The sequence below is a fragment of the Poecilia latipinna genome, unplaced genomic scaffold, assembly GCF_001443285.1.
Source record: "Poecilia latipinna isolate Pla-1442-1.1 unplaced genomic scaffold, P_latipinna-1.0 Scaffold237, whole genome shotgun sequence".
Taxonomy (NCBI): domain Eukaryota; kingdom Metazoa; phylum Chordata; class Actinopteri; order Cyprinodontiformes; family Poeciliidae; genus Poecilia; species Poecilia latipinna.
Window position 1 is genome coordinate 211258 of NW_015112853.1, and position 12110 is coordinate 223367.

At 39.3% G+C, this 12110-nt stretch overlaps 1 protein-coding gene across 4 annotated transcripts in view; it reads right to left on the reverse strand.

Annotated features, from left to right (window-relative positions):
- The window catches only part of cabp4 (calcium binding protein 4), a 36619-nt gene that overhangs the window by 17215 nt on the left and 7294 nt on the right, over positions 1-12110 (reverse strand). For 2 of the 4 annotated variants that reach the window (XM_015032278.1, XM_015032277.1), the window contains exons 2-6: positions 9770-9830; positions 9314-9415; positions 8855-8984; positions 1247-1277; positions 54-197 (exon numbers count right to left, since the gene is read on the reverse strand). In XM_015032278.1, the coding sequence (XP_014887764.1) occupies positions 54-197; positions 1247-1277; positions 8855-8984; positions 9314-9415; positions 9770-9825 (463 nt within the window). In that variant the 5' untranslated portion in view covers positions 9826-9830. The remainder of the gene's footprint in view (positions 1-53; positions 198-1246; positions 1278-8854; positions 8985-9313; positions 9416-9769; positions 9831-12110) is intronic. The other 2 variants (XM_015032280.1, XM_015032279.1) reach the window with 1 other exon arrangement.

The following is a 12110-nucleotide window of genomic DNA, read 5'->3' on the forward strand; positions in this document are numbered from 1 at the left end:
CACACACACACACACACACACACACACATTCTGCCCAATTGAGGAATACTAACATTTCATCTTGATCTGTTGGATGATCTCGATGAGCTCCATCTCCGTGGGCATGTAGCCCATGGTCCTCATGCAGTCTGCGATGTCTTTGTAATGGATGAAGCCATCCGCGTCATAATCAAATTCCTTAAAGGCCTCTTGAAGCTCTGGCGGGCACACAAGCAAATTAAATGGGAAACTGTAACGCATAAGGTAAAATGTCTTTCAAAGAGTCAGAAATTCACACAGTTTGTGCAAGACTTTTTACATTTTGTGACCAGTTTATGACTCCAGTATATAGATCAATAGCTCTCTAATGCAGTGAGTTAAGAGGACTGAATGAAAATAGTTACACTTCTTTCACTTTTTAAAATTTGGTTAGGTTGCAGTCACAGAGCGCAGCGTGTTTCATTATGTTTTTATGTAACAGATTAATCTAGTGTTTAGAACTGTGAAGAGGAACGGAAATTAGAAACTTCAGAAAATGTTTTTCCCAGTTAAGAAACTCCAATGTGTTCTTCGTAAAAACCACCTTGCCTTGAAAATACAGCTGCAATATTTTTGGAATATTTTTTTGAAAATCTTCTTTTCAAAACAGCTTAACCTCCTCCACATGGGGATGGAGCGGCTCTGTGAACATCGATTTCACCAGAGATTTTCACTTGGCTTGGGGTTTATGTAGGTCTAGAGTTTGTTTGAGCCAATCTAGCTTTTAGTTTCTACAGTCGTGGGGTTTTGTTTCATGATCACCAAATGTTCAGTTCCACCCATCTCAACATCGACTCTGTCCAGCATCCCCACAGCCTGGGGTCACATGCTGCACACCATCCAGAGAAAGAAACATAATATGCTCTCCTTTCTCCTGGGCATGCTGTGTGGTGTCATTTTTCTAACACGCATTTTGTGTGTGTGTGTGTGTGTGTGTTTTCGCTTTATATTTCCCTACATTAGTTTCCACTCTTCTACAAAGATTAGAAACCCTGGGTCTGAATATTTGTATTTCACTTCCCTTGATTTTTTTTTTTTTTTGCAGCCTACACACAGCACATTTATTAATTTATTGCAGTCTGAAAGTCCTTCAGTCTGCAATAAATGATTAAGAGGAGCGACTTCAGGGAGGAAAAAATATCGATGCAATTCATAAACGTCTGCATGCGTTTGCAGTGTGTCACGCTTGCATCTTGTGAGAGTTGCATCAAAAAGACGTCAATCTTACCATCGATCTCCAGCGGCATCAGCTCCCTCTCCTGCAGAGCACAGAAAGGACACAGTGGTAGCAATTAGGAAAAGTTTTTGCAGGACGGCATGTAAAACCAGGGCGACTTAAAACAGAATCCTCCTGAGAAATATAGAGTCATAATTTGGCTTTTGACTACCAAATCAGAACAACATTGCATACCCATGTCAGTGCTGACAGAGGACCCTAATGGGATTTCACCCAGCGACATGTCTCTCTAATTGGCAAAGTGATACCGAATCATGCGCTCGTGCACACGTGCCGCGCGCACAACCTCTGCAGCTGCTTCTTCCGGAGACACAGTCTCAGTCAGCCTGCCTGCGCCCAAAAACACACGCCCACACACAACAGCAAACCTTGTCGCAAAGAGAAATAAATACGTGCAGGCTTACTCACAGGAATACGCTTGTGTACCCTGGCCTACTTAGGAAGAAGATGGCATTAGCATATGGCTACCAGCATGAGTCATTCGCTGTTCTCTGTCTTACTTTGTGTTCGTTTACTTGCATTTTTTTTTTTTTAGGTATTTCGTCAAAAAGAAGCACGGCTGCTAGGAGCAGAGTCTCCACTCGAGGTGTTGCGGATGGCTTTAGAGTTCATGTTTGCTAAGGGCTTGAAGTCACAATATGCTAATGAGACTGTCTACAAACAGAAAGGAAAAACATTAAAGGTGAAACCGGTTCATCTGAAAACCGAGTCCTGCAGAAGAATGAATACAGCTAAGTGCAAATGTTGTTGCTCTTTTGTGTCTTAGGGCAACGTATTTTTAAATGTGGGAGGGATTTGGGATATTTTTCTTAATGAGTCTGTCTACAAACAGACAGGAGAGACACTGAAGTATTTCTCTAGACTAGAGCTTTAAAAAACAAAACCCTCACGTATACATATAAAAAAAAAATCTGTTTTCAATTTGAAAAATGTATATGTTCAATTCAAGCTTCCTCCTGCCACTTGTCAATGCACTCTGGGAGAAGACACTTAACCCCAAATTGCCTTTCTGTGTAGATGCATGAATGTGTGTGCTTTAGAGTGTGTGACTGGGTAAATGCAGCTTTAGTCAGTATGATAAGAGAAAACGCAAGATAAACAAGAATCATTTTTCAACTGACTACATCAGAGCAAAAAATGTCATTACAAGCTTTCAATGAACCCCCAAATGTCTCAGTTGGACCCATTTTTCCAACTTTTCTGGAAGAAGACAAGTTAAAGGAGAAAAATAAGGTGAAAGTAAAGTAAAATGTCAATTATCACGAAATCAGTTGCAATACTTGAGGCAATACTTGGAGTCAGAAGCACAGTTGGAAAAAAGTAGGAGGCTTGGGAAGTTCAAAAACATCCTTCACAGTTTCTTACCTGACAAGCTTTTCCTATTTTAGCAGGAAAAAAAAAAAAAGATGATTTGTTTTTGATTGCCCTGGAAATGTCCCTAGACGTCTTCAACCTTTACAGCCAGAAACTTTTATATATTTTACTGGGATTACCAACAGAAATTAGCGCTTAATTGGAAATGGAAATCAAAGCGTGGCTTGAATTGGCAATTTGATCCCTTAACCTGTGGTGGAAAACTAAGAGGTGGAGAGTTGGATGGAGCGAAATACAGGAAGAAAACCTGTGCAGCCTTAAGTGTAGCAGGGTGTCAGATATATTCAGAGGAGATCACTAACTCAGTCGATATATATGTGTAGTTTGTTTATTAAAGAAGTTATTCAAAGAGTTCAGGTTAAATTTAATAGAAAAAAGTTTCAAGACTTTTACTCAGCCTTGTATAATCAGGTCTCATATTACAGAATTGAATCGTACTTTATGAAAAAGTACATTTGCAATGACTTTTAAATCTCCTCAACATCAATGGCTCACCTTAGCTGCCTTTCCATTTTCTTGGTGAGTCAGTGCTTTTATCAGTCTACAGTAAGAGTAGTTTTTTTCTGCTTTTTAAAGCATTTATCGCATGAATGAAATTAAGGTACAAGAGAAAAAAAAAAATGTGAGGGAAAACAGAAATCATTCAAGGTCACCCTGCCAAAGATCCCTGTAACATCTTAAGGAGAAACGCCAGCATGACTTATTTGGACGTTGCCCCGCGTGGCACCATTCCAATGATTATTCACTGTATTACACTGCCAACACAGTTTAAACGCAGAGCCAAAAGGCAATTGCATCAGGAATCACATCGCTTCTCATGTTGGCCTGATTTATTAAACCTTTATGGTTTAATACGATTCCTCTTGTCATGTTGCAGCCGCTCTGTTTGCCCTGCACAATATCGTCCTATCATATGGCGGCAATATTTAGTTAGCGAGGACAGAACATTAATTGGATTTTTTTCCTTTTGCCATCCTGAAAGGATCAGACAGCATGCCACACAGTCAGGCTCAGTTCATCCATCAGAATGGGCCCATTAACGGTTAATGTCATTCTGTCTGCCTTCACACGGCCATGCGAGCCGCTTCGTTAGCATGACACACGTACAGCGGTCACACTGCAAATGCAGCTAAAAAAAGCCCAGTGAGGGGGAAAAAAAATAAAAAATAATTTGTTTCTGCTGTTTGTGATTGAGATACATCCTTTATTTTTCTGTGTTTCTGTGCTGGATTTGATGTGAGCTGACAGTAAAACGGGCTCAGTGGGTAACGATACAAATGTTGACATGAGGACTTGCTGCGGGATAGGTGGTCTCTTTGCCTCAACGTCCCAGCACCAACCCAAACTGCAGGCCCTCTCTGCATGGCTCCGGAATGTGGGAAAGAAAGACTAGATGTACCAGACGTGGATGGAGATCTGTTCAAAGTCCAGCATTTTAGTGAAACAGAAAAAAAATTCTGGTTTACTGACAATTTTGATGATTTTGGCATCTGAGTACGAGACATTTATCCACCATTTTCTCTATGCTCCATGAAAACATGACACGAGGGAAGGCAAGTTTCTTTGTATAGTGCAACACAAATACAAGGCAAGTAAAATGATTTTGATTAAATCAAAGGAAAGGCATAAAAAAGGGAAAAAAACAACATTTGAACTGTAACAATGCCACACAAAAATAAGCTATTGTTAAAAAAGTACTAATTTAATCTTTCATTTTTTGATCCTATAAAAGTTACAGTAAACATTTCAAAACCCAACAGGAACGTTGTTTTTAAATGTTCACTTTTATAAAACCTTCCTTTTCATTGAAAATTGCAAAAAGATATATACATCTCTTCTTTTAAAAATGAAGCTAATGATTTATATTTACATTATTCTCACGCATAGCTTCAGTAACTTAAAAAAAAAGCTCTTCCGTTGAAACTCCTATGATGACATAAAGAATATTTACTAAGTTTACAAATGGAGATGCATTTTCTTCAGTTTTTTCTTGCAGAGAAGCATTTTATTTAATTTTTTTTAAATGCAGACCTTTTAATTGTTTTGACATCAACTTCAGGCGCAGGTGTCATGTTGATGTACCGTCCAATCTTGCATACATGACAAATATTGTGCACGCACCACGGCTCTTTCCATCAGTTTCAGGCGCTTGCCAAAATGAAGTCGTGAGGAACATTAATTCAGAAGTGGCTAATCTATAAATGGATGAATGTTTGTGCTTGAGCAGATTGATGAAGCCAGTAATGTTGTCTTTCTTAGATCAGAAAGGAGCTCATGAGAACAAATTGTGCAAATTATTTCGGCATTGTTGGCCTCACTTAACAAAGAGGCTGAATGAAATCCTCCTCATCACCAGTGTTTACGCAAATCAAGAGAACGACTAATGGCAGCAAGAGAGAATGGATAAAGTCCTATTTTTTTTTTTTTACTAAACACTTCTTGATTGTTTAGGTTCTGTTGCCAAATTAAAGGTGGAATTTTGTCTTTTCTTTGTGGAAACAAAATCGTTTCATATCTATGTTGTTTTTATGCTACGTCCTATTCTGCTTTCCTCCCCTCTCATCTTCTTTTTATTTTATTTTTCACATGTTTCTAGATTTTATAGAGTTGGATGATAAATATCTTGAATGGTACGAATGTGTTTCTGTTTACTAAACGTTAAAACAACAACAATAGCTTTAGAGAACCAAATTTACCTAGAAGCAGAGACTACAGACGTAGCGTTCATCCCACTCTGCAGAAGAAAAATCTGCTTGTCACGACCATTTATTACACTCCATTTATATTGAGATATATCTACTAGAAACTGAGCTCAATGGTTTTTCCCCCCCAAGAAGTGGAAAGTGGGCAAAGTCGATTGTTGGCTCTCGTCCATTTGTAATTTTTCCAGTGTGGTTCCCCGCAGGAACATGGAAAAGTGATATCAGTCATGAACTCAGCCAGTGTTTAACCTGAGCCAAGCAGGACATTAAAGGACAGCAGCTAAGCAGCCGAGCCCTGAATCGTTTGTGAAACTATTGGATTGGTTTTCCAAAAACAGATGTCTGAAATATTGGTGCTGGGTGTGTTTGGTTAAGCAAAATTAATGGTCTAGTGAAGACGTACTCGGGATAATCTTGGCAAATGTTTACAAACAATCTTTCTGGCTTAAATAATTAATGACTAGCAGATTAAACCTCTGAAAGAATGCATTCCTTCTTCCATCAAGATATTAGATATCAGCAAGTAGAGGTGACTTTTTATTTGTCATTCTTTAAAAAATATTTTACACTGTGCTTAAAACATGGGGCTAACATAAGTACTAAGTACTAAAGTGAGTAACATGTAATAACTACATTTTCTGATAAGAAGAGTGGTCATATATTAATCCAAAACAGAACGGTTCAAAGGTTTTAAATTGACTTTACAAGCATAATGAAGACACGACCGTCACATCTGAATCTCCAGGCTGAATCAAGTAATCCACCACTCACTTCCTCTGCTTATGTTTGAAACATATTATAGGCTTGGAAAAGAATATGCTAATGAGAAATACCTTTATTTTACAAAGTGCTCATGTTATTATTAAGGTCTGATTAATGCAGGAGGGCCTGAGGACAAAAGCTGAAATGTTTGCTCTGCAGCAAACATCTCAGCTCCTGATGTGACCAGTGAATACAATAAACAGCAGCGAGGAGGTCTGCGAGCCCCGAACCGAAACGTACGCAACAAAATATGGTAAATGTGTTTAAATTAACATTATTACTAATATGTCAGGTTGGTGGTGCATAATAAAAAACCAATTTCCTCCAGCTGCTCATTTTAATTTATATTTATTCCAAGGCTCAGGCTATTGAGAAGGGTTGGTATTACAGGGGAGACCATACATTATTCATGCCCGTGTCAGAGTTTGCCTTTCGGGGAATTTTTATTCTTCCGTCTGGAAATGTCATAAAAAAGTGGCAAAAAAAAAATAAAAAATTTAGGGATGCTGGGTCGGAGATATTCTTGTGATTCTTATTTGGGTTTATAATTAAAAAATGTTTCTCCTTCGGTTACATGATACCATTGCCAAATTATTTTTTTGTTACATTAGTTAACCAGTTCTTACATTTGCACTAAGTGTGTTTTTGTTTCTCCAGTCAGTTGCTTATTGTTTTTCTCTTTGTTAGTTCTCTGATGAACATGGTGACATACTTCCTTTCTGCCCCCTGTCTGCTGGGAAAGGCACCAGCACCTCCAACACCTGGAACAGGATGAAGCAGGCGCAGAAAAAAATAAAAAATCAAAGAACAGATAGGTCTTTCCCCCATTCTTCCTCTGCTCTTTGATTCCGGATTAGATTGAGGTCTGGTCTACGGCAGATCCACTCCACAAAGTTAATGCTGTTCCTTTGTGAGCTTCCCTTAAGCACTTTAGTGGGGTGTTTCTGCTCTTATCTTGTAAATAAACCTTCTAGCCGACAAACACTAGGAGACTGCTGCAGGGGATGAGATGCGCAAAACTGCATGGGAGCGAAGCACAAAGCTCGGTGGCGATATATGGAAACTGTTTGGTGACGACTGCAACCCTTGCAATGAATTACTAAGAAAATGTAGAAATAATTTGGAAATTGGGCATTTTTTTTTTTTACAGCTTATCTCATTTTATTTTGATGAAAACAGATGACAAATTACATTTGCACATCACAATCAGTTTTTTTCTGAATGTGTTCTTTATTATCGGCAATAATGATTTTAAAGCAGTGGTCTCAAACTGCATTCCTCGAGGGCCAGGGTCCTGCAACGTTTAGATGTTGCTCTGCTTCAGCTCACTTCGCTCCAATATTAGCTCATTAGCAGAGCTCTCCAGAGCTTCACTGCATACCAGTGAGACGGTTTCCCCATTTAAATCAAGCGTGGAGGACAAGGGAGACATGCAAAAGTTGCAGGATTCTGGCCCATGAGGAGAGGACTGCAGTCCGAGTCCACTGATTTAAAGGAAAAAGAAGCTACTTTTGTAAATCCCTACTGAAAGGAATTCCATCATATATGTGGGATTTTGTGGCATTTACAGAACAGAATTGTTTCAAATTGGTATAAATTGACTTGACAGAGTTTACTGCAAAAGTATTCATACCTCTTGAACCTTTTTGAAAAGTCACAACAGTGAGCTTCAGTGTGTTGTAGTTGAGGTTTTTTTGTGACAAAGCAGCACAATAGTGCATAATTGTGAAGTGGAAGGAAGTGATGCATGTTTTTTTTCTAATAATTTTCATTATCTTTAATCTGAAAAACGGCTTGTGCGTTTGTATTCAAGCCTCCTGAGTCAATAGTTAACGTTCAGTGCAATTATAGTTCCACATTGTTTGGGGTATTGTTCAATCATCTTTCCTCATCTAGAGACTGAACGTTTTCCCCATTCAATCAGTCAGATTGAGAGAAGAGTGTCTGCAAACATCCATTTTCAAATCTTGCCATGGATTCTCACTCGCATTAAGGTGTGTGTATTGACTAGGCCATTTTAGCACATATATATGACTGACCTAAAACTATTCCATTGTAGCTGTGACTGTATGTTGCTTAGTGTCAGTTTGATGCTGTGAGGCCCTAATTAATTGTTTTTTGTTTTTTTTTTGTTGCAATTTTTATTCCAGGATTGACCTCTCTCTAGCTCTATATATCTTCCATTTCATCCCCACAACATAATATTGCCACCTCTATGTTTCAGCGTGGAAGTGTTCAGAGTAATGTAAACTCTTACTTAAGTTTTATTTAGGAGAATAATGAGAAAGCATGCTCACTACAAAAATATATCACATGGTACTACGATTTACTTATTTATTTTTCATCTGAATAATACGATGCCGTTGCTGAAGATATCAAATATAATTTATCAAAATATTCTTGACTTTTTTTCTATTCAACCGTTGCTTAACCAATGTCCCCACCACGTCCGCACAGAGTCCTTCCGACTGAACCAAACACTTTCTCAATGGCAGACTTGAATTATAATAACCTATTACATACAACTAATCGTTTGAAATTAAGACACTTGCTGATTGCAATGATGAGAACGATTCAACATATTCTGGAGCTTTATTTTCCCAGCTTTGCACTACTTTCTGTTGCTCCATCACCTAAAATCATATTAAAATACATTTCATGTTTCTTGTTGGAACGTGACAAAAGCTAACATTAAAATCGACAATGTAGTGTACTGTGTTGTCCGAGACAACATAGAGTAGCACCGTGACGCAGAACTGACCTGTCCAAAAAGTTTATTTAGGTAGGAGATGTAGGCAGCTGCCACCATGGAGCTGTTGCTGAGGCTCCTTTTACTCTTCCTCTTGCTCTCCTCTTCCTCAGACGCCTTCTCCTTCGCGGAGGACTTGGAGCTGTGAAGTGTGTATTTGCATGCTATTTGTTTAGAGACATCATCGTCATCAATACCAAGCCACCTAAAGTACTCATAGTTTACAATTTTAAGAAATTGCAAACTTCTCTTTAGCTTTTTTACCATCAACTGAAACCAGTGTGGGAAATTTTCACAAGCAGAAGGCAAGAGAAGCAGTTTTTTTTTTTTGTTTTTTCTGAGCGAGGCAACTCTGGCGGCTTGTTTGTCAGCTTGTTTATCATTTCATGGCGCTAATTGAGTGTACAGCCTAACATAACCCAGTCCCTTTGTCATAATCAATGTTGATTAGAAACAGAGGATGATAATAACCAGAATTTCTTGGAGAGGCTAAGCTGAAGGGCCTTGTTTTTGAATCTCCCCATAGCGGGCGATTTTCCAGCTGCCGCAGCCCTCCCTCCTCGTGGAGATACGCTGGGAGAGAAAAAAGCCTGTATCAATTTAAGATGCGCTAAATGACTTGAATTGCTTGCCTTAATATGTTTTCATTTCTTCTAATTCAAAAACTATAACAAAACAACACCATGTTAGCATGAAGGTAGTAAGAAAAGATAGCTAAAACTGACAGCATCAATTGGAGATGAATAATAAAGTTTTCGACTTTACTACGTCTCTTTGTTTCTAACAGGTTGCATAAGCTAATGCAGTGTTTTTCTTTGCTGCTCCAAAAGTAGTCAGGAAGTTATAATACTCACAGATGAACTGGCTACATTTGTTTAAGTGCAATTGCATCTTTTCTTACTTATCCCACAAATCTTCTTCACCAACCTGGCAGCAGAGGACGGTCGGCTGTCTGGACCTCCCTTTGCACTTTTAACAGACATTTCAGCTGAAAGACAAGCAAAAACCAAACGTTAAAGGTGACAAATCAAGCACAGACAAGAAACTACAACTCTGCTGAAGCAGAGATACAAAAAGTTTGGAAGATATCATCAAATGTAGGATCTTTTTTGCTGCAAGATTCATTATAAATTGAGATCAAACAAAACTTTTGGAAGTTCCTGCAAAAGTAAATGTGGATGTTTAAAAAAAACAAACTTGCAAGATAGTAAAAAACTAATTTAGAATTATATAATTTTTTAATTCTAGTAGTAACTTAGCATCAAACAAAGTTTACATGAGCTCAGAAACTTGATATCTCCCAAAATGTCAGTAGGATCCTATAGAATTAACTTTAGATTTCACAAAATGTATTCACAATCTTCCAAAGGCAGAGATGAGCACCAAAACAGAAGTGCGAGATTCTGGCGTCATCTTACAAAAATGTTGTGAGATTCTCTCAAACCCAGAATGTCACTGATGTTTTGCTAGACTAAAGTAACTCAGAGGGTCACAAAACCAATAAAAGATCCACCAAAAGTATTTTTTTATTGTTTTAAAGTCCGTCAGGGATTGGTAGTAGTTTATAGTGCTTCAACAGCAGAATAAAGACATGTGCCTGGCTGCCTCATGTGGATATTGAGTGAACAGCGGTTGTTTCCTTCATTCAGTCCATGTCGATGTATGCTGGTGTTTATCACAGAGGTAAGTTATCGGTGTTGTTACATAAAGAACAGTAGGCAGTCAAAGGGTTAATCCACCACTACTGAATGAATCAAAACACAAGGGTAGTATAGTTAAAGTGGAAAAGATTCCTGACACAAATCAAACAACTGTAAGAATGAAGGTCAGAGTCATGTAGGACTTGTGAGGAGGACGAGAAGGCAGAATTAGTGAGGATTATATATCTGTCTCTTTGAAATGTGAATAATGTCCCGTCATGGATGAGGTCATGGAGTACATCTCTTGAGTGCTGGTGCCAGATGATGAACGGCTGTATTTGGCAGCGTTGTGCTATAAATGTAATGGCTCACCAGCCAAAAAGATGGTGCAAAGACAGACATCCAAGATCTGCTCCTGCAGCAGCAGCTGCTGCTTCAGACAACCTACGCCGTGGCGGCTGTAAGGAGCATAAAAACAAAGAGCAGCCTGTCATCTAGGTGCTTCTGTCCAATGAGCCACCTCCTTTCGTAAACAGAAGGAGCCATGACTGAGCAGCGACGCTCGTACACAGAAGAGGAACATGACGGTTGCATGTTAAAATGAACAGGCTCTTCACATAAGCATCTTGGGACTTTTTTAGTGGATAACAGAATATTTTTACACCATTGTGGTGCATTTTGCACGTGCTGCAGAAACAAAATGGTCTTCTGTTTCACTCCTCAAACAAAATGCATTTTTTCAAATAATTGTTGAATTTATTTAATTCCTGAGCACCTCTTGAAAAACCATGAATTACTGTCATTGAACATACTTTTCAGGGAGAAATATTAGCTCAGCTTTACCAGCCACACCTATACTGCTCGACATGTGCAACCAAGAAATTGCTAACCAAGTTATTTAAATCCGCACGTCTGAAAAGCGTCGCAAAGCCTTTTCTATGACTTTGGGATTCCAGCGCAGCACAAAGATGGCCATTATTCACAAACGAAGAAAACAAGAACCAGGGGTGATGCCTGGTGAGCCTATCTGAATTATTCCAAAGTGCATTAACAAGTTACCTATGAGGTAAAAAAGAACCTAAAACAACATCGAAAGTGTTTATAATTCAACTGTGGTGGGATGGTGTTCCACCCTACCCCGCTCTGTGCGCACCGTTGATTGGTGGGCGGGGCAGATGCCTATATAGTTGGGCAGGCTGCTGCAAGGTGCGTGCGTCTTTGTTTCTCCCTCTGTTGCTATGGTTGGCGGCTACATGTCAGCTTGTGGGTTTGGTCGACTCATCTGCGATTGTAAGTGGCAGTTTTGCTATCCGTGGCTGAGATCATGGTTGGTTTTTGGGTGCTACACTTGTCGTGCGTTTGAGCAGTGTTGCTCTGATGGCGTTGCCGGCTGTAGCTGGGGATTGCTGTGGCGGGCGGCTTCAATCTGGTCCTCACCTGCTGACCCGCTTCCTCCCGGGTTAGGCTGCGTTTCCACCTCTGGGTAAGCTACCTGCTGTTTAGCTTTTGATTTCTTTTATCTGGATCCACCGTTAATGGGTTTTCTGTTTCAGGCACCTGATTGTGTTTGGAGCTGCAGCGATTTGGACGCTCTCTTGTCTTCCTGTTTGGGCCACTCTCAACTAAAC